Genomic DNA, 18,588 nt, shown 5'->3' with positions numbered 1-18,588 from the left:
AGTCACTAGCATGTAAAACCAGTCATATTAAAATACATTTGGTGGGGTGCCAGGGTGGCTCAGTGAGTTAAAGCCTCTGCCTTCGGCTCAAGTCATGATCTCAGGATCCTGGGACTGAGCCCCACATTGGGCTCTCTGCTCAGCGGGGAGCCTGCTTCTCCCTCTCTCCCTGCTGCCTCTCTGCCTACTTGTGATCTCTATCAAATAAGTAAATAAAATCTTTTTTAAAAACAAATAAAATAAAATACATTTGGGAAAACATTCAAAATAAATCAGAGATAAGTAACTCAACATTGGGATGACTAGCCAATTGTCTCACAGATAACTTGCTTGGCAAATTTCCTTGTTCATTTGGAGCACCTCTGTTAATTGCACAAGACCAGTTTTAGAAAGTTTAATAAAACTGGTGGGGATATCCTACAATGTCTTCTGTGATTTCCAGATTTTTCTTGAAGATGGCTCCTTCTCTTCTGGAGAGAAGCAAAAACTTTTTCCCAGTAAACCTCTGTAAGAGCCACAGAATATATTATTTATGAAAAATATTGGTTAGCTCCATCTCAACAAATCAGCTTGAAGATCTAGCTTTACTTAAGAGATTATTTTTTTAAAGACACCTGGGTGTTTCAGTCAGTTAAGCCTCTCCCTTCAGCTCAGGTCATGATCCCAGGACCCCTGGGATCAAGTCCCGCATCTGGCTCCCTGGCTCAGCAAGTGGCCTGCTTCTTTCTCTGCCTCTACCTGCCACTCTGCCTGCTTGTGCTCTCTCCCTCTCTCACTGACTTTAAAGATTTTATCTTTATTTATTAGAGTGAGATCGTGCGGGGAAGGGGGGGAGTTAGAGGGTGGGGCAGAGTGGTAGAGGGGGAAGGACAGGGAGGAGCAGACTCTTCACTGAGCACAGAGCGGATCTCGATCCCAAGATCCAGATGGAGATCATGACCTCTGCTGAAACCAAGACTTGGACATTCAATCAAATGAGCCACCCAGGTGCCCCTACTTAAAATATTATTTACTTTATGAAATTATCTGCCGCAATAGAAAGATCCTCCAGTAAAGGGATTAATTCACTTGCAGTTAAATATTTGCTTGAAGTTAAATGTACATGCCTTGCTGAGCCTTTGCACATACTCCTCCTTCCTTATCAACTGGCTTTTAATCATTTTTTTGGTAGTTAGAGTACTAAGTTTAAAAATTACTAGACAAGACTTTCTGTTCTCTTGATAGCATTTATCCCAACTATAATTAATTTCTAAAGTAATTCTTTTAATGCTTGTCTCCCCTGACAGACTACAAGCTTCATAAAGGGAAGAGGATGCATGTAATCACTGCAGTACAGCACCCAGCCACCTATTCGGCCTACATGAAGAGCCCAATAAATATCTCTGATGTCTACTTAAAGTCCTTCTTGTTAAAAGAACACTAGCTTGGGGGTGCCTGGGTGGCTTAAAGTGGGTTAAAGCCTCTGCCTTCAGCTCAGGTCATGATCCTGGGGTGCTGGGATCGAGCCCCGCATCGGGCTCTCTGCTCACTGGGGAGCCTGTTTCCTCCTCTCTCTCTCTCTCTCTGCCTACTTGAGATCTCTGTCAAATAATTAAATAAAATCTTAAAAAAAAAAAAAAAAAGAACACCAGCTTAGTAAGATACATAAGACACCTTTATACATATATCCTTGGCTGACCTCCAGGAGGCATTATAGCTCTTTACTCAGAGATCACAGTATCATTCCTCAGAGATCCCAATAACTGGCTTATAAGGAAACAGGGATAGGAAAAATTTGAAACTGATCAACAGAAACCTTTAGATTACATCTCTTTCTAATGTGCAGAGATAAATGGGGCAGAAACAAGGACAACAGGTGAAATATAAACTCCATATCAGCTTCTAAAGGAGAATTATATTAGAGAGAGCTGCTGTATCTGCCAGCATACAAAATGGAGATCTGGAATGCTGCTTGCTATGAGGCAATCCAAAAAAATTTTAACAATTCAGCATTACAGGGAACAAGACCTTGGAAGTATGTAAAAAGCGAACAAAATTTACCATTTTAATGAAAGTTACACACACAATGAAGCTATTAAGGGGAATAACTGATGTAGCAATTTTGAGACCAAGCACTTTTTCATTTTACAGCAGTGCAGGAAGAGGCAGGAGGAGGAAAATGCGACAGAGACCAAGACAGAATGAAATGTATGCTCATATTCACTAATAAATACTGCATGCCGACAAGAGTACAACATCAAAATTGAGACAGCAATCAGTTGGTAATCAAAGTGGGGAAGGGAGAGATATTACTTATTAGTTGGATGCCTGATACTGCCACACTGAAGACAGGCTAAGAAAGAAAAGAGGAAGGGCACAAGACTCCTCTAGCAGCCATATCCAGAAGGTAGAAATAGTGGTCAAAATGCTAGGAAAGCTCAGTCTGATATTAGGGGGGAAAAACCCCAGCAGCATAGAAAAGCATGGCTAAAAAAAGGTGGAAAGATAAACCAGCAGGCAGAAGATAAATGCCTCCATGCAGGAAGCCAATCATTTGGTTTATTAAACAGATTCCTCTCTGCACCAATATTCCTAGTGTTTTTAAAAAGCTCTCCCTGCATTTCCATGGCTAATTTACATTTGCACTACCCTACGTATATAATATCACCTAAGAGAAACTCACACTTTTAATCTGCTGCACTGCTAAATGTCAGCTGAATGAGGGCAAAAAAAATCAGGTTTAATGGCCTCAAATTCTCTCTCCCTCCTTCCCAAATGAGGGATTTAGGTCTGCTAAAAGGTACAAAGTTCTCTCCAGAGCCCGGTCCTTCTGTAAGCCATAACCCTGATATTGGAGATAATCTTCCCTTCTGGTGTGACTTCTCCATCTTATTTGCTGTAGTTTTGACTTAAAAATCCATTTTAGGGTTGGCAATTTTGGCTTATTTACCAAAGCTCAGTTAAGTGCTTTTCAAACTCTTCCAAGAGGGGAAGCCGACTGGGTGGGGCTTAGCCATCTCAAATCCAATTCCACCATGGAATGCTGTTTTGTATACTGGAGTTCACAGTATGAATTCATAGGGAAAAACTGTTCCACTCCTTCACGGAATTAATACTTACTTCAAGGTGTAGTTCAAACCATTTAGTTTTTGTATGTTTTTAAAAATTCGGTCTTCTAATAGAAAAAAAGGGTAAGTTTTTATAACTCTCCCCCGCCCCCCACTTAACGCCAAAATGGGCGTTTAAGAGTCAACTGAATATACTCCCTTAGTTAATTTTGTCTCTGAGAACATTGGGGAATTTATAAAAATAATTATACATTTCCATGGGTTGGTGCTCTATTTTTCATCATTACAAGACAATCAGATTGGGAACAGACCAAAACTGGTCGAGTGGATTGGCACACGTGTTAAGAAGGTTTTAAGAAGCGGTAGGATTGACAGATGAAGCAAAAGGTGTGCGGACACTACGGTGAAAGCTACAGAAACTGAAAGACTTAACAGCACATTTCCTAACGGAAAGGGATCCTCTGTCAGGAAGAGGCCTCCACGTCCTTCATTCTCCGGAGCCCAGTCTGATCCTGGCTTTCAGTAAATCTTCGAGTCCCTTGCTCTTAGTAATGGGGAAGACTTCCTACAAGCCAGCAAATTAGGGGTCGCCTATACCCCACTTCAGGACAATAGAGGGCTACCGAGATGCCAGGCTTAGGAGTCGTGGGGACGGCAATAGGGACACAGAAAAAGGGACAGAATCCACGCCGTCCTGCGGCCCCCGGGCCTGTCAGCTCCTCACCCACCCACCCACCCCCATTCTTCGGTCTAAACTTACCAGGTGGAAACTACGGCCTTGGGCAGGGAATAAAGTAACTGGGCTGAGTCGCGTCGAGTTCCGCTGCGCTTCTTAGAGACGCTGCCGGGAAGACGCTGAAACCCAGTAGCCACCTCCGTCGCCACCGCCTCTGTTACTGGGGGGTCTCGCCTCCATCGCTGGCTGCGAGGACTCTGAGGGCACGTGACCGGAAGTACCAAGGCGGGCCTGCCGGGCACGTGACCCACAGCGCGGCCGCCATGACACCTTCCGCTAGTTTCCTCCCTCCCCCGCCGGTTCCCGCCTGTTTCATTTCCTTTCGCGGGTCTCAAGCTGTGAAAAGTCCCGGGATCCTGGCTGGCTCACCCCTTTAGCCTAAACGTCCTCTGGTCCCCGTTGGCGCTGCGTCTTCGGCCGGCAGCAATCCGTGAACTGCAGGCCGCAGAGAGCGTAATTGCGACCGCGGCCGGAGGGGGAGGGACCACGCGCGAGCAGGGGGCGTAACCCGTCACGTGACAAGGAAGTACCGTTAATAGCGTTGTCCCCGCGTCCTCGGCGCTTGTGGATGACGTAAACCGGGGCCTGGAAGTGCGGAAGGGGAGAAAGACTCACAGGTGTCTCTCTTAGTTGCCCGCGGAGTGTCTGTACCGCTTTTAGTTGCTCGGTGAGTGTCACGGCGGCCGGCCGTGAGAGAGGGTCTGATTCACTGAGAATTGGGGGCTGCCGGCCGGGAGATGAAGCGGGGCTGAGCGGTGCTGCTGGTCTGTCAACCTTGCTTTGGAAAAATTGGTTGCCGATGCTTCTCTCCTGGAGAAACTTGGAAATAGTATTAAAGACATCGCTGCCAGAAAGTTATTGGTTCCGCTAGAAAGCGTCCTGTGCGTAGGGACCGTGTGCAGCGGTGGGTACAAAGCGTGCCGAATGCGTGATGCATTTATGAGTGAGTCTCCATTTCTCTGACGAGTTCTCGGATTATTACTTCTTGGGTAGAACGATCCTGTTGTGGAATGGCGGAATCCCCTGTTACTCTTCGCATAGTATCTTTACTTTTTGCTTGCTTCCTTCTCTCTTCCTCCTCCTTCCACGTAGCTAGAGGGGGAAAGAGAACGCTGTTGTTTGCTTTTGATGTGCGAGCAGCAAACACTGGTCCATTGGTAGAGTAGGTATTAGGGTGATGAGAAAAACCTTTTCTTAATCCTGCTACTCGTTTATGTTATCATCAAGTTATGCGTGGAAATGGAAAAATGATTCTTTTTTTTTTTTTTAAAGATTATTTATTTATTTGACAGAGATCACAAGCAGGCAGAGAGGCAGGCAGAGAAGAGGGGAGGAAGCAGGCTCCCTGCCGAGCAGAGAGCCTGATGTGGGGCTCGGTCCCAGGCCCCTGGGATCATGACCTGAGCCGAAGGCAGAGGCTTTAACCCACTGAGCCACCCAGGCGCCCCGAAAAATGATTATTCGATTTGAACTCGGGAGAACTGGATTGTAGTCTCTGCTCTGGCTTAGCAGAGTTCTGTAACCTTGGGCAAGCCAACCCTTAAGGTTGTTGCAGTGACTTTGGTAAGCATTTATAGCCACCGTCTATTTGTTTTACGTATTTTTGCTAGGCTACAGGTGTGCAGGCTTAACAAGTAGTGTTTAAATTCAGCTTTGCAGAAAGGGTTTTGTTAGATGGATGAAGGATCAAAAAAAAGTATCTATTAAACCATGGAGGCACCAGAAGTTTATACAATGAAAGAGAGACAAAAGATAATCTTGGTATAGTTGGAAATGGTATAAAGTAGAAGATGAGGCTGGAAAAAGAAGTAAGGATGACATAATAGATTATGTAAGAAGGGGAGCCTTTGAGGATTTGTGCAGAGATTTCTTTTTAAAAGTATGTATTTGGGGCGCCTGGGTAGCTCTGATGGTTTAGGGTCTTCCTGTGGCTCAGAACATGATCTTAGGGACTTAGGATCAAGCTCCACATCCGGCTCTCCACTTAGCAGCGAGTCTCTGTTTCTCCCTCTCCAACCGCTCTCACATTCCTGCTCTCAAATAAATAAAATCTTGAAAAAAGAAAGTATGTCCTTAAAGGGGCTCCTGGGTGGTTCAGTTGAGCTTCTGACTGTTAATGCGGGCTCAGGTCATGATCTCAGGGTGGCGGGATCGAGCCCCCTGTTGGGTTGAGCGCAGAGTCAGCTTGAGATTCTCTCCTCCTTCTAACAACCCCCCACCCCATGCTCTCATGCTCTCTCTCAAGTTAATAAATAAAATCTGTAAAAAAAAAAAATTCTTAAAAAAATCTTGTTATGGAAAATTACAAACAGACAGACAAAAGTAGACAGGATAATAAAATGAATCCCAGGTACTCAGAACTGATATTTAACAATCGTCACAATCGTGCTTTTGTTTTTACAGAGAATTTAAATCTGTGAGTACTTTTTATATTCATTGTCACGTTTGATTAATAGCAAATTTCAGGTTGAGCTCAGTTCTATTGTATATAAATACTAGGTAGGAAGATTATATTCATTTTATGTGAAAATTTCTTTAGGTTTTAGTTGAGTCAAAAGTGTGACATGACCACTTCAGAAACACATTAGATGGTATTTTAGGTTGTAATATAGAAACCTAGTGTCCAGATCCAGGAGGTTACTGTTTCTATTTTATTCTGTGTTATCCAGCTACTTAAGGAATATTATTTTCTATTCTAGGTACCATATTTTCAGGCAAACCCTATCACCTGTGTAGAAGATTGTCATGCCAGAAATGATTGGAAAATTGGGAATGTTAAATTTTTAGAAGACCTAGGGACGCCTGGGTGGCTCAGTTGGTTAAGCGGCTGCCTTCGGCTCAGGTCATGATCCCAGCGTCCTGGGATCGAGTCCCACATCGGGCTCCTTGCTCAGCAGGGAGCCTGCTTCTCCCTCTGCCTCTGCCTGCCATTCTGTCTGCCTGTGCTCGCTCTCTCCCCCTCTCTCTCTCTGAAAATAAATAAAATCTTTAAAAAAATTTTTTTAGAAGACCTAATAATACTTTTCAGATACTGAAGGGTTGTTTTGGAAGAAGTAAATTTGCTCCCTTAAACTGTTGAAGACACAATCAGAAATAATTAATAAAAGCTCTAAGTAATAAGATTTAAATATTAAAAAGAGAAAATTAGCACAAAGAAGTATAAATTTGGAGTTGGCTTACCACCCTCACCCTGCAACTTTTCTTGAGAACTGACATTGCTTCTACTGTTTCTTTTTCATTCTCATTTCCCATTAAATCTTTTTTTTTTTTTTTTTAGAAAAACAGGAACTTACTAGGTTCTTTTTTACTTTATTAAATTATAACTTGTAGGCCACTGAGATCAAGGCCAAATGGCTATTCTACCTCAGAGCTTAGGATAACAAACAGAAGAGATAGATACTGTGGGCCTGATGTCATTCCTCTCTATCTTCTTTAGGATTTTATATTATGGTTTTGTTTTTTTCTTGTATCTTCAGTACTTCTCATTCCAAAGACTCTAAGCTACTACTTACAAATCGTTTGAGTCTTTCCTGCTCAGAAAGTAAAGAGAGGTTGGGGTGCCTGGGTGGCTCCGTTGGTTATATGTTAGACTCTTGATTTCAGCTCAGGTCACAACATCAGGGGTTTGGGCTCGTGCCCCACCTCCACTGGCTCCTCACTCAGCAGGGACTCTGCTTGAAGAGCAGCAAATTAGTCTTTAAAAGACTTTAAAAAGTCTTTTAAAAAAAAGTCAAGAAAAGTTTTCTTTTCCTCCAGATTTCTTGAATAATTGGAAGACCTTATCTTTACTTCCTTACCACTCAACATTTTTTTCAAGTCTTTGTTTTCTAGTGTGTGCCCACAACACTTCACAGAAATTGTGATTGCCTAACACCAAATCCTTCAGTTCCTTTCTCTTGCCTCTCAAAATTTCTTCAGGTTCCTTTGTTTGAAAGTCAAAAGCATTTCATACCTTGTGCTGAATTACTCTTCTGTTTTTATCTTTCATTACTCCATTTGTATCCTGAGTTTCAACCAAAGACTAAATGTATCTCTGAATGTATCTTCTGTATTTTTTTTTTTTTTAAAGATTTTATTAATTTATTTGACAGAGAGAGTCAGGCAGAGAGAGAGGAGGAAGCAGGCTCCCGCTGAGCAAAGAGCCCGATGCGGGGCTCGATCCCAGGACACTGAGATCATGACCTGAGCCGAAGGCAGCGGCTTAATCCACTGAGCCACCCAGGCGCCCCGTATCTTCTGTATTTTTGCTTATTGCTGCCGTTTTCCTTTTCCTTCTGATAAAATTCTGCTCAGCTCCAGTGCTATTCCCTTAGGAAGTTTTCTATGATTACTTTCTGGTTCCTCTGTGACACGAGCAAAACCCCTGCGTCCTGCCAGGAGGTTGCGACGTGTAAAGAAGAGATAGAGAGATGGATATGATGTAACTCACTTGATCTTTATTGGGACGAGGTCCGCACCACTATCGTGGTCCGGTCACGGTCCGCTGAAGTTGTCACAGAGAAGGAGACGTCGCCTCACAATCTAGACAGAGAGGTCACCGCAGAAGTTGAGACTGAGAACCAGCGAGTGGTCGGCAACGAAGCTGTCGGGGCATCGGTAACATGGGCGAAGATGTCCTCTGGACAGGGAACTCGCTTCACCTCAGTCCAACCCGATGCCTCTTTATATACTGTGCTAAGTTTCCTTCATAAACATATTACATCACTTATTTTTCTTATGCTTACACACCAAAAACATACACACGTCGTAAACATGTTTTGGTCTACGATATTTCGCACAAGTTAAAAATATTTACAACTTTTTACTCCACGCTAATCTTATCACTACACGCATATGGTCTAGGCTTACTTGCTATGTGGTTAGTTTGCAATTTGTTCCTGTTTTTCATTTAGTAGGGGTTTGCACTTACTATATATTATTTACTTATTCATTTATTTATTACACTTTATTTATTAAAGGTTCGTACTCACTACACTCTGCCTCTTAATTCCAACATAGCACTTTGCTTCTCTCTCCCTTTTGAGGGGTATGTCCCTATTTATAAAGTGACTGATTCCTGGAATTACTTGTTTTGTTCCCACCATGGTGCCTCATATTCACCAAGAAGTCAATAAAATGAATGAGTAAAAAGAATGAGAGATTTTTCACAGGTCAGGAATTCTCAGTTTTGTTGGGGGGAGCATAAAGATTGTATTTATTTATTTTTAAAAAGAGTTTATTGATTGATTTGAGAGAGTGTGCAAAAATTTATTTATTTATTGAGAGAAGAGGGGGGGCAGAGGAAGAAGGAGAAGCAGACTCCCTGCTGAGCATAACATAGGGTTTGATCCCAGGACCCCAGGATCCTGACCTGAGCTGAAAGCACAGCCTTAACTGACTGAGCCACCCATGCAGTCTGAAGAATTTATTTTTAGTTAATCTCTACACTCAGAGCAAGGTTCAAACTCACAGCCCTGAGATCAAGAGTCACATACTCCACTGGCTGAGCCAGCCACGCACCCTGGAATTCTCAAATAGTTTGCATATGGGACTACTCAAGATTTGTTATTTTTTTTTTGAACTACTATTCGCCTCGCAGAGATCAAGCTGTGTTAAGAACATTATAAAAAATAGGAAATAAGACTGTATTATGTCTATATAATAAAAAAAAATCATAAGTTTATGTGTGTTTTGCCACTGGGAAGGATGCTCCATGAAAGTTAGCTATTTTACCAAAGAGGAGCTTGACCAGTTTCCATCTTAAATCCTACATTGCCTATCCTACCTACTCACACTGTGAGATAAACAGAGTGGGGTAGAATTAGGGAGGACCTTGACATTCTGGACTTGATTATCTGGGAGTTTCAGAATCAGGCAGATACAGTACAAGGCAATGGTTCCATATAATATTATCTATGTGCTTTCTTTCCACTTAGATGCTAAGTACCTCCAGAGTAGGGATCCTTGTCCGTTTCTCCCTTTCTCATGATTCTCTTTGTTCTCCCTATATCCATTAAATATATGCTGACTGAGCAAAGAGCTTCTTAAATTTTATTTTTGCAGGTTTTATTCAGGAGTACTTTGCCTGGCACTCAAGGTGGTTTCAACTTTCCAGCTAAATGGCTTTTGTGCCAGTGATACCAGAGTCCTACAGCCATGTTCTTGCGGAGTTTGAGTCTCTGGATCCATTACTTTCAGCCCTGAGGCTGGACTCCAGTCGTCTAAAGGTGAATTTCTTGATCCTTTTATCAATTTCATGTTCATATTTATATATTTTGTGTGCTCTGTTGTATATGCTCCCTGCCCTCTAGTTCTTTATGTTTACTGGAATCTTGGGTATTCTTCCCTATGCTAGTAATGTCTTACATACAAGTATCATGTTCTTAGCTCTTTTTTTTTTTTAAATAACCTATTTTTTTTTTTAAAGATTTTATTTATTTATTTGACAGAGATCACAAGCAGGCAGTGAGGCAGGCAGAGAGAGAGGGGAAAGCAGGCTCCCCTTGGAGCAGAGAGCCCGATGTGGGGCTCAATCCCAGGACCCTGGGATCATGACCCGAGCCGAAGGCAGAGGTTTTAACCCACTGAGCCACCCAGGTGCCCCTCTTTTTTTTTTTTTTTTTTTAAAGATTTTATTTATTTGCGAGAGAGCATGTGTACATGTGCGTGAGCACAAGCTGGGGCTGAGGCAGAGGGAGGGGGTGAAGCAGACTCCCCACTGAGCAGGGAGCCTGATGCTCGGCTCAGTCCCAGGACCCTGGGACCATGAACTGAGCCAAAGGCAGACGCTTAACTGACTGAGACACCCAGGTGCCCCCGTAGCTCTTTCTAGATTTACTTTTGGAGCTGTCATTTGAATTCTTTCCCATCCTTGAAAACCATGATACTGATTGCTGAATTTTTTTTCCTTCACGATAATCTTACTTTTTTTCCTCAGAAAAATAATGTATTTGATTGAAAGTAAAACAGTATAGAGTATACCCTGTTGCATTTTAAGCAGTGTGAACCATTGCAGTTGCACTAAGCTCATTCCAATAAAAGGAGTTTGATGTACTCTCCATTTTAGGAAACAGAGCAAAAGCTATTAGCTCTGTGGGAAGAAGTATGTGTTCCCCTCAAACCCTGGGTTCTTCTGATAAACTCAGGAATGACATGGTGAAGAGCAAAATTTCATAATCAGTTCCTAAGGAATTTCATTTTTATACTTGTGCTCCCCCATCCAATTACTTTCTCAGCTCTGAGCAAAAGAATACAGCATAATAGGAAAAGTGAAATGAGCAGCAGTTGTGAGGGTTGATTTCAGTTAGATTTTTTTAACCACAAGTTATAGGATGTCCTACTTGGTATAGCTTGGCTTAACCAATAACGGTGTTTATAACGCTGTTGGAAGTTAGTGTTTCTGCGTTTAGTGTAGTGGCCCAAGGATATCACTGAGGTACCGGGCTCTCCCATCTTTCCTGTTCCACTATCATCCATATATTGGTTTTTAGTCACAGTTGTAAGATAGGTGTCTAGGCTCTAGTCTTGATGTTTCCATTAGCATCTCAAGCAGGAAAGATGGGGCCATGGGCAAAGGCTCCCCCCGACCCCCCACTTGCCCCAGTTTATTATAGGTTTTTTATTTTTATTATTATGGTAAGTATACTTTTTTTAAAGCAGTTTATTATTATTTTTTTAAGATTTTATTTATTTATTTAACAGAGAGATCACAAACAAGCAGAGAGGCAGGCAGAGAGAGAGAGGAGGAAGCAGGCTCGCCGCTGAGCAGAGAGCCCAACGCGGGGCTCCATCCCAGGACCCTGAGATCATGACCTGAGCCGAAGGCAGAGGCTTTAACCCACTGAGCCACCCAGGCACCCCATAAAGCAGTTTTTTTTTTTTTTTTTAAGATTTTATTTATTTGAGAGAGGTAGAGATAGTGAGAGATAGCGCAGGAGCAGGGGAGAGAGGGAGAAGCAGGCTCCCCGTTGAGCAGGGAACCTGATGTGGGGCTCAATCCCAGGACCCTGAGATCACGACCGGAGCCAAACGCAGACTTAACTGACTCTTAACCGCCCAGGTGCCCCATGATGAGTGTACTTTTAATCCTCATTTCCTATTTTCCCCATTCCCCCACCCAGCTCCTCTCTGATAACCATCAGTTTGTTCTCTCTCATTAAGATTGTCTGTTTCTTGGGGTACCTGGGTGGCTCAGTTGGTTAAACGTCCCACTCTCAATTTCGGCTCAGGTCATGATTTCAGAGTTGTGGGATCCAGGTTCCCACTGGGCTCCATGCTGAACGTAGAGCCTGCTTGGGATGTTTTCTCTCCCTTTCCCTCTGCTCCCCTCCCCCACCTCTAAAAAAAAAGAGAGAGAGAGAGAGAGTCTGTTTCTTGGTTTGTTTCTCTAGCTCTTTTTTCTTTTTTCCTTTGCTTGCTTGTTTTGCTTCTTAATTCCACATGAGTGAGATCATATGGCATTTTATCTTTCTCTGATTTACTTCATTTAGCATTATACCCTCAAGCTCCATCCATGTTAGTGCAAATGGCAAGATTTCATTCTTTTCCTATGGCTGAATAATACTCCGTTGTAGATATATACCACGTCTTTATTCATTCATCTGTCAATGGACACTTGGGCTACTTCCATAGTTTGGCTGTTACGATAATGCTCCAGTAAATATAGGGTGGTGTATCCCTCTGAATTAGGGTTTTTAAATTTTTTTAAAAAAGATTTTATTTATTTATTTGAGAGAGAGAAAGAGAACATGCACAGAGGGAGAGGGAGAAGCAGACTCCCTACTGAGCAGAGAGCCCGATGTGCGGCTCAGTCCTGGGACCCCAAGATCACAACCCAAGCTGAAGGCAGATGCTTAACTGACTGAGCCACTCAGGCACCCTTGTCGTAACTCTTCTTTTTTTTTTTTTTTAAGATTTTATTTATTTATTTTACACAGAGAGAGATCACAAGTAGGCAGAGAGGCAGGCAGAGGGGGGCGGGGAGCAAGCTCCTTGCTGGGCAGAGAGCCCGATGTGGGACTTGATCCCAGGACCCTGAGATCATGACCTGAGCTGAAGGCAGAAGCTTTAACCCACTGAGCCACCCAGGCGGCCCCTCTTTTTTTTTTTTTTTTTTAAGATTTTATTTATTTATTTATTTGACAGGCAGAGATCACAAGTAGGCAGAGAGCAGAGGAGGGGGAACAGGCTCCCCGCTAAGCAGAGAACCCTGATGCGGGACTCGATCCCAGGACCACGAGATCATGACCTGAGCTGAAGCCACCCAGGCGCCCGTAACTCTTCTTTCAGTGTTTCACATTTAAAGATGTGAAGGCATCTCGCCCTGGACCTCTGTTTGTTGGGAGTTTTTTGATTACTGTTTCAGTTTTCATTGCTGTTAATTGGTCTGTTCAAATTTTCTATTTTTTTTTCCTGGTTTAGTTTTGGGAGATTATATCTCTAGGAACTTACCCATTTCTTTTAAGTTGTTCAATGTGTTGGCATATAGGTTTTCATAAGTACTCTTTTATAATTTATTTCTGTGATGTTATTTCTCCTCTTTGATTAGTGATTTCTTTTATTTGGGTCCTCTCTCTGTTTTTGTTTGTTTGTTTGTTTGTTTTAAGTGAGTCTGGCTGTATGTTTATCTATTTTGTTGATCTTTTCAGAGAACCAGCTCCTGGTTTCACTGATCTATTGTATTTTTTTAGTTCCTATGTCATTTTCTTCTGCCCTAAACTTAATTATTTCCTTCCTTTTGCTTGGTTTGGGTTTTATCCTTCTTTTTCTAGCTCTTTTAGGTGTGCAGTTAGGTTGTTTGAGATTTTTCTTGCTTCTTGATGTAGGCCTATATTGCTATAAACTTCCCTTTTAGAACTACTTTTGCTATATACCAAAGATTTTGGACTGTTGTTTTCTTTTCTTCTCTCTCTTTTTTTAAAAGATTTTATTTATTTGACAGAGAGACACAGCGAGAGAGGGAACACAAGTTGGGGAATGGGAAAGGAAGAAGCAGGTTTCCTGCTGAGCAGGGAGCCCAATGCCAGCCTGATTCCAGGACTCTGGAATCATGACCTGAATTGAAGGCATATGCTTAATGACTGAGCCACCCAGCTGCCCCTTGGACTGTTGTTTTCATTTTTATTTGCTTCCATGTAATTTTTTATCTTTTATTTCTTGGTTGATCCATTCATTGATTAGTAGCATATTATTTAATCTCCACGTATTTGTAGTCTTTCCAAATTTTTTCTTGTGTTCGATTTCTAATTTCATAGTATTGTGGTCAGAAAAGGTGCATGGTAGGCCTTTGATTTTGTTTTAATTTGTTGAGACTTGTTTTGTGGCCTAATGTGTGATCTGCTCTGGAGACTGTACCATGTGCACAGTGTATATCCTGTTGTTTCAGGGTGGACTGTTCTGAGCATGTTAAAGTCATCTGGTTCAGTGTGTCTTTCAAAGCCTCTGTTTTCTTGTTGATTTTCTGTTTGGATGATTTGTCCATTGATGGGAATGGGTATTCAAATCCCCTACTATGATTGTATCATTATCCATTGTTTCCTGAAGGCTTTGTTTTCTTTCTATCTTTTACCTAGTAAGGTATACCTTTCTAAGAAACCCTAGCAGGCTGGATTTTAGTCACATAGCTCCCCCTAGCTTCAAGAGAGACTGGGTAATGGGGCACCTGGGTGGCTCAGTCTGTTAAGCATCTGCCTTTAGCTGGGGTCCTGATCTCAGGGTCTGGCTTTGAGCTCCATGTCGGGCTCCCTGCTTCTCTCTCTCCCTCTGCCTGTCTGTGCTCTCGCTTGCTCTCTCTCAAATAAATAAATAAAATCTTTAAAAAAAAAAAAAAAAGACAGCTTGGGTAAATGCATATTTAGATTTTCCAGCTTCTGTGATGGAAAGCAAGGTTGAGAGATTTGGGAGTGTCTGTTCATCAGGCAAGCAGCAAATTTTGTCACAGGGTATTATTGGGTACAGTATGACCACTATTTTCTCTGGTGGATAAGGAAAGGGATCATTAAGCTGAGGGCTGGGGAAGACATAATTGACCTGTATCTGTGTCCTCCACAGGCCTACTTGTACTAAAAGCTATGGGTAGTTTGAGTGCTAATTATGTAGACTAGAAATGATTCACATTGAGTAAATGGTTATAGCATTTGCTTTATCCACTGGAGACTTACTTGATCTTTCATCTTTGTGGTCAGCATTGGAATGACGTAGCCAAATTAAGCAAAAGATAAATGGTCTTATAACTGGATTTTGCTAAGAGAAAATTACTCGTTTGTACAATTGAGCCTATTCAGTCATTTTGAGATTCAGTTAAACATTTAAAACCAAAAGGTTCTCTATGTTTCACTATACTAGAATGAAAGGGTAATTGGCATTATGTGGTGTCTAGCTGGGCAGGGAGTAGGGTGGGGGGAGGAACCTGCTACACAGATCCTTCGTATTTGTTTCCTGCAGTTAATTTGGTTATGTGACTTTTGATGATCTCTTGCTTGTCTGTTTACATGTTTTTAGTGCACGAGCATAGCTGTTTCTCGGAAATGGTTGGCTTTGGGCAGTTCAGGAGGAGGACTCAATCTCATTCAGAAGGAAGGCTGGAAGCACAGGCTCTTTCTTTCACACAGGGTAAGATTAAGGGTAGTCCTGTCATACCATTTGGAATATCTTTTGTAAGTTCCAGTTTCTCTGTTATGAATAATCATTTGGAGTCAAAGAGGAATGTAAATCTTGAGATTTAAAAGTAAAAAATTAACCTTATTAAGAAGCCTAGTATTCTTCCTTTTGTGTTATAGGAAGGTGCAATTTCTCAGGTTGCCTGTTGTTTACACGATGATGATTATGTTGCTGTAGCTACCAGGTGAGAAACTGCTTTAAAATAATGTGATCTTTTCTAAATACATTTAATTTAATTTTACATTGTGTATTTTACATTTTGTATTTTATATTTTATTGAGAGTGAGCACTCAAGCCAACAGAGAGAGAGAGAAAGAATCCTAAACAGGCTCTCTGCTGAGTTTGGAGCTCAGTGCCATGCAGGGGCTCCATCTATGACCCTGAGACCATGACCTGAGGCCAAATCAAGAGTCAGACACTTAACTGATTGAGCCACCCAGAAGGCCCTCTAAATAGAGTTTAAATTGACAGATGTCGTTTTGTGTTTGTTAGTGTAGCCAACCATCCTGGTTTGCCTATGTTTGTCCGAGTTTTAACACTGAAAGTCTTGTGTCCTAAGGAAATCTTTCAGTTTCTAGCAAACCAGGACAGACAGTTGGTTACTGTGGGTTATGGAAAATGTCAGTATGTGGCAACAACATTTCAGTGGCCTTAAAAGAGTAAGGTAACTGAGATAATTTAGAACATCTAAGTTCTCTTGTACTGGATTGGTGGACTAAAGCAAGGAGATTAGTACCTTGACTTTCTACTCCCTCTTTTTTGAAGAGCAGGAGTTTGCATGTATATTTTATATACAAAGAGGGCTATGTATTTTATATACAAAGAGGGCTCTTTTATATACAAAGAGGTACTATGATACAAAGAAATTGCACCTTTTTCACCATTGCCAACTGTCTGCTTCTGTGTCATTTTCTTGCAGTCAAGGTCTCGTAGTTGTTTGGGAATTAAATCAGGAGCGTCGTGGGAAACCAGAACGAATTTATGTGTCTTCAGAGCACAAAGGCCGAAAAGTTACAGCTCTCTGTTGGGACACAGCTATTCTTAGAGTTTTTGTAGGTGATCACATGGGGAAAGTTTCTGCCATCAAACTTAACACTTCTAAACAAGCAAAGGTAAGAAACAGTCCAGTTCCTTGTGTATGTGGGTGAGATATAAGATACTGTCTTATAGAATTTCAGTTGAAGGACACAGTTTTATCTACTATATTTCTTTGGGGACTGATCTAGAGCCCAAGCTATTAATTTTGAGGAGACTTTTTGTGTGTAGTACATATAGTAGCCTGATTCAATTTGATACGTTATTAAGGGTGACTTTTGTGAGCTGACTTCAGTAATATGCACATTGTCTATTACAGTACTCTGTAATTCACCTGTATGATGCACTTAAATTAAGCATTAATACTAGGCTATTAATAAAGATAAGATTCTTCTCTTTTTTTGTTTTTCTTTTTGAGAGAGAGAATGAAAGGGGGCAGGGACAGAGGGAGTGAATCTTTCAAACAGATTCCTTGCTGAGCACAGAGCCTGATGCAGTTTTAGATTTTATTTATTTGACAGACAGAGATCACAAGCAGGCAGAGAGGCAGGCAGAGAGAGAGGAGGAAGCGGGCTTCCTGCTGAGCAGAGAGCCCGATGCAGGGCTCAATCCCAGGACCCTGGGATCATGAACTGAGCCGAAGGCAGAGGCTTAACCCACTGAGCCACCCAGGCACCCCCACTTCCACTTTTTTTTTTTTTTTAAAGATTTTATTTATTTGACAGAGATCACAAGTAGACAGAGAGGCTGCAGAGAGAGAGATTCCTAACATATTTTTGATCCCCAAAGCATTTGGAACCTTATAGGTGCTATAGCCCTAATTTACCTTTTTTTCCAAAGGAAGAAGTACTGTTTTCTGTGTGACCAAGTTCTGTCACGTGTTCCAAAACTTGCTTTATCTTTTTCGTTCCAGTTTCTAAGATTAAATAACCAGAAACAGAGCCTTAAGAGTTGTCTTCTACGGTTATGTAACCAAGTATGTCACAGCTTTTAAACGAGTGGAACTTCGATATCCTAATAGGCAAATTAAATTTTGGCCCATTTGAAATTTGTTTTTTTGCTATCCAGTTATTTTCACTTAAAAGGTAAAGAGAAGGAGATTATACAGGTATGTAAAGATGAGTCTTCTTTCCTTGTCATGTCTCTTCTAGGCAGCTGCTGCGTTTGTGATGTTTCCTGTCCAGACAATAACAACGGTTGACTCCTGTATTGTGCAGTTGGATTATTTGGACGGAAGACTCCTTATATCTTCACTTACTCGGTCGTTCTTGTGTGACACTGAGAGGTATATGGCCAACCATGAGTCATAGGTGATGCGGAGTTCTGGAGCTCTCAGAGACTCAGATGCCATCTAGCCCAAACCCCTCTGTTCAGTAATACAGATGTTGAGGAGGAACCAGCTGTGTGCAAGCTGATTATTAGAGAACAGGAGAGACAGGAGACAGAGACAGTCCAGTGGGTGATTGAGACAGATGTTCAGTTAACTCCGTGAAGGGTGGTCATAGTACCATGAGGGGAGGCCCAGCAAAGGCCTGTTTCAGTATGGGGGCTCAGGAAGTCTTCCTTGATTGAATTTGTTGTTGTTTAGAGTTAGATATTAGATGTATAATAGCATTATACTGATTGGGTGAAGAATAATTAAGAACTTTATGATGCTGACAGATATTTTACCAAAATCCCCAGGATGGAGGCAGAGGTTCAGTGAATGGCAAAGGAGTGTGTTAGAGGTAGCTGTGAAACACCAGAGCCAAACAGGAAACAGCTTGGAATAAATATTATGTACGCCTGTGCTGAAGTTCCTCAGACATTCTCCCTGCAGGGAAATTTTCACTCCTGATTCTATTTTCCCAGTACCATATTCTCCAGGACCAGCCACCCTTTTGAATATTTATTAAGGAAAATTTTGAGCCTACATGAAAGAGAATTTTATATTGAAGCTCTGTGAACCCACCAGGCAGCTTCACTAATTTTGATGATGATTTTGGTAGGCTGAATTTGGAGAAAGAGAAGGAAGGGGTGTTCTAGCAGGAAGGAGCAGCCTCTTGGGGAAAAGTGAGAAAGAATTAGGCATATTTTAAAACCTGCCAGCCTGGCTTAAGTAAGGCAGTTGGGGAAGATCAGGTTAGTAAATTA

The 18,588-nt window shown here is 41.9% G+C and overlaps 2 protein-coding genes across 7 annotated transcripts in view; one reads left to right on the top strand and one right to left on the bottom strand.

Annotated features, from left to right (window-relative positions):
• Positions 1-4,256, bottom strand: part of GTF2H1 (general transcription factor IIH subunit 1) — a 38,997-nt gene extending 34,741 nt beyond the window's left edge. For both annotated transcript variants that reach the window (XM_059137783.1, XM_059137794.1), the window contains exon 1: positions 3,808-4,256. The gene's annotated coding sequence lies outside the window, so the exon portion shown is untranslated. The remainder of the gene's footprint in view (positions 1-3,807) is intronic.
• Positions 4,257-4,334: 78 nt separating this feature from the next.
• HPS5 (HPS5 biogenesis of lysosomal organelles complex 2 subunit 2) overlaps positions 4,335-18,588 on the top strand; it is a 46,720-nt gene continuing 32,466 nt past the window's right edge. For 3 of the 5 annotated variants that reach the window (XM_059137757.1, XM_059137751.1, XM_059137763.1), the window contains exons 1-6: positions 4,337-4,450; positions 9,826-9,989; positions 15,262-15,372; positions 15,540-15,604; positions 16,340-16,532; positions 17,607-17,740. In XM_059137757.1, the coding sequence (XP_058993740.1) occupies positions 9,882-9,989; positions 15,262-15,372; positions 15,540-15,604; positions 16,340-16,532; positions 17,607-17,740 (611 nt within the window). In that variant the 5' untranslated portion in view covers positions 4,337-4,450; positions 9,826-9,881. Of the gene's footprint in view, positions 4,451-4,472; positions 4,727-9,825; positions 9,990-15,261; positions 15,373-15,539; positions 15,605-16,339; positions 16,533-17,606; positions 17,741-18,588 lie in introns of those variants that run through there. The other 2 variants (XM_059137769.1, XM_059137753.1) reach the window with 2 other exon arrangements.

This window comes from Mustela lutreola, chromosome 1 (genome assembly GCF_030435805.1).
Source record: "Mustela lutreola isolate mMusLut2 chromosome 1, mMusLut2.pri, whole genome shotgun sequence".
Classification (NCBI taxonomy): Eukaryota; Metazoa; Chordata; class Mammalia; order Carnivora; family Mustelidae; genus Mustela; species Mustela lutreola.
Note: the sequence above shows the minus strand (reverse complement) of the source record. Positions and strands in the feature narration are given on the sequence as shown.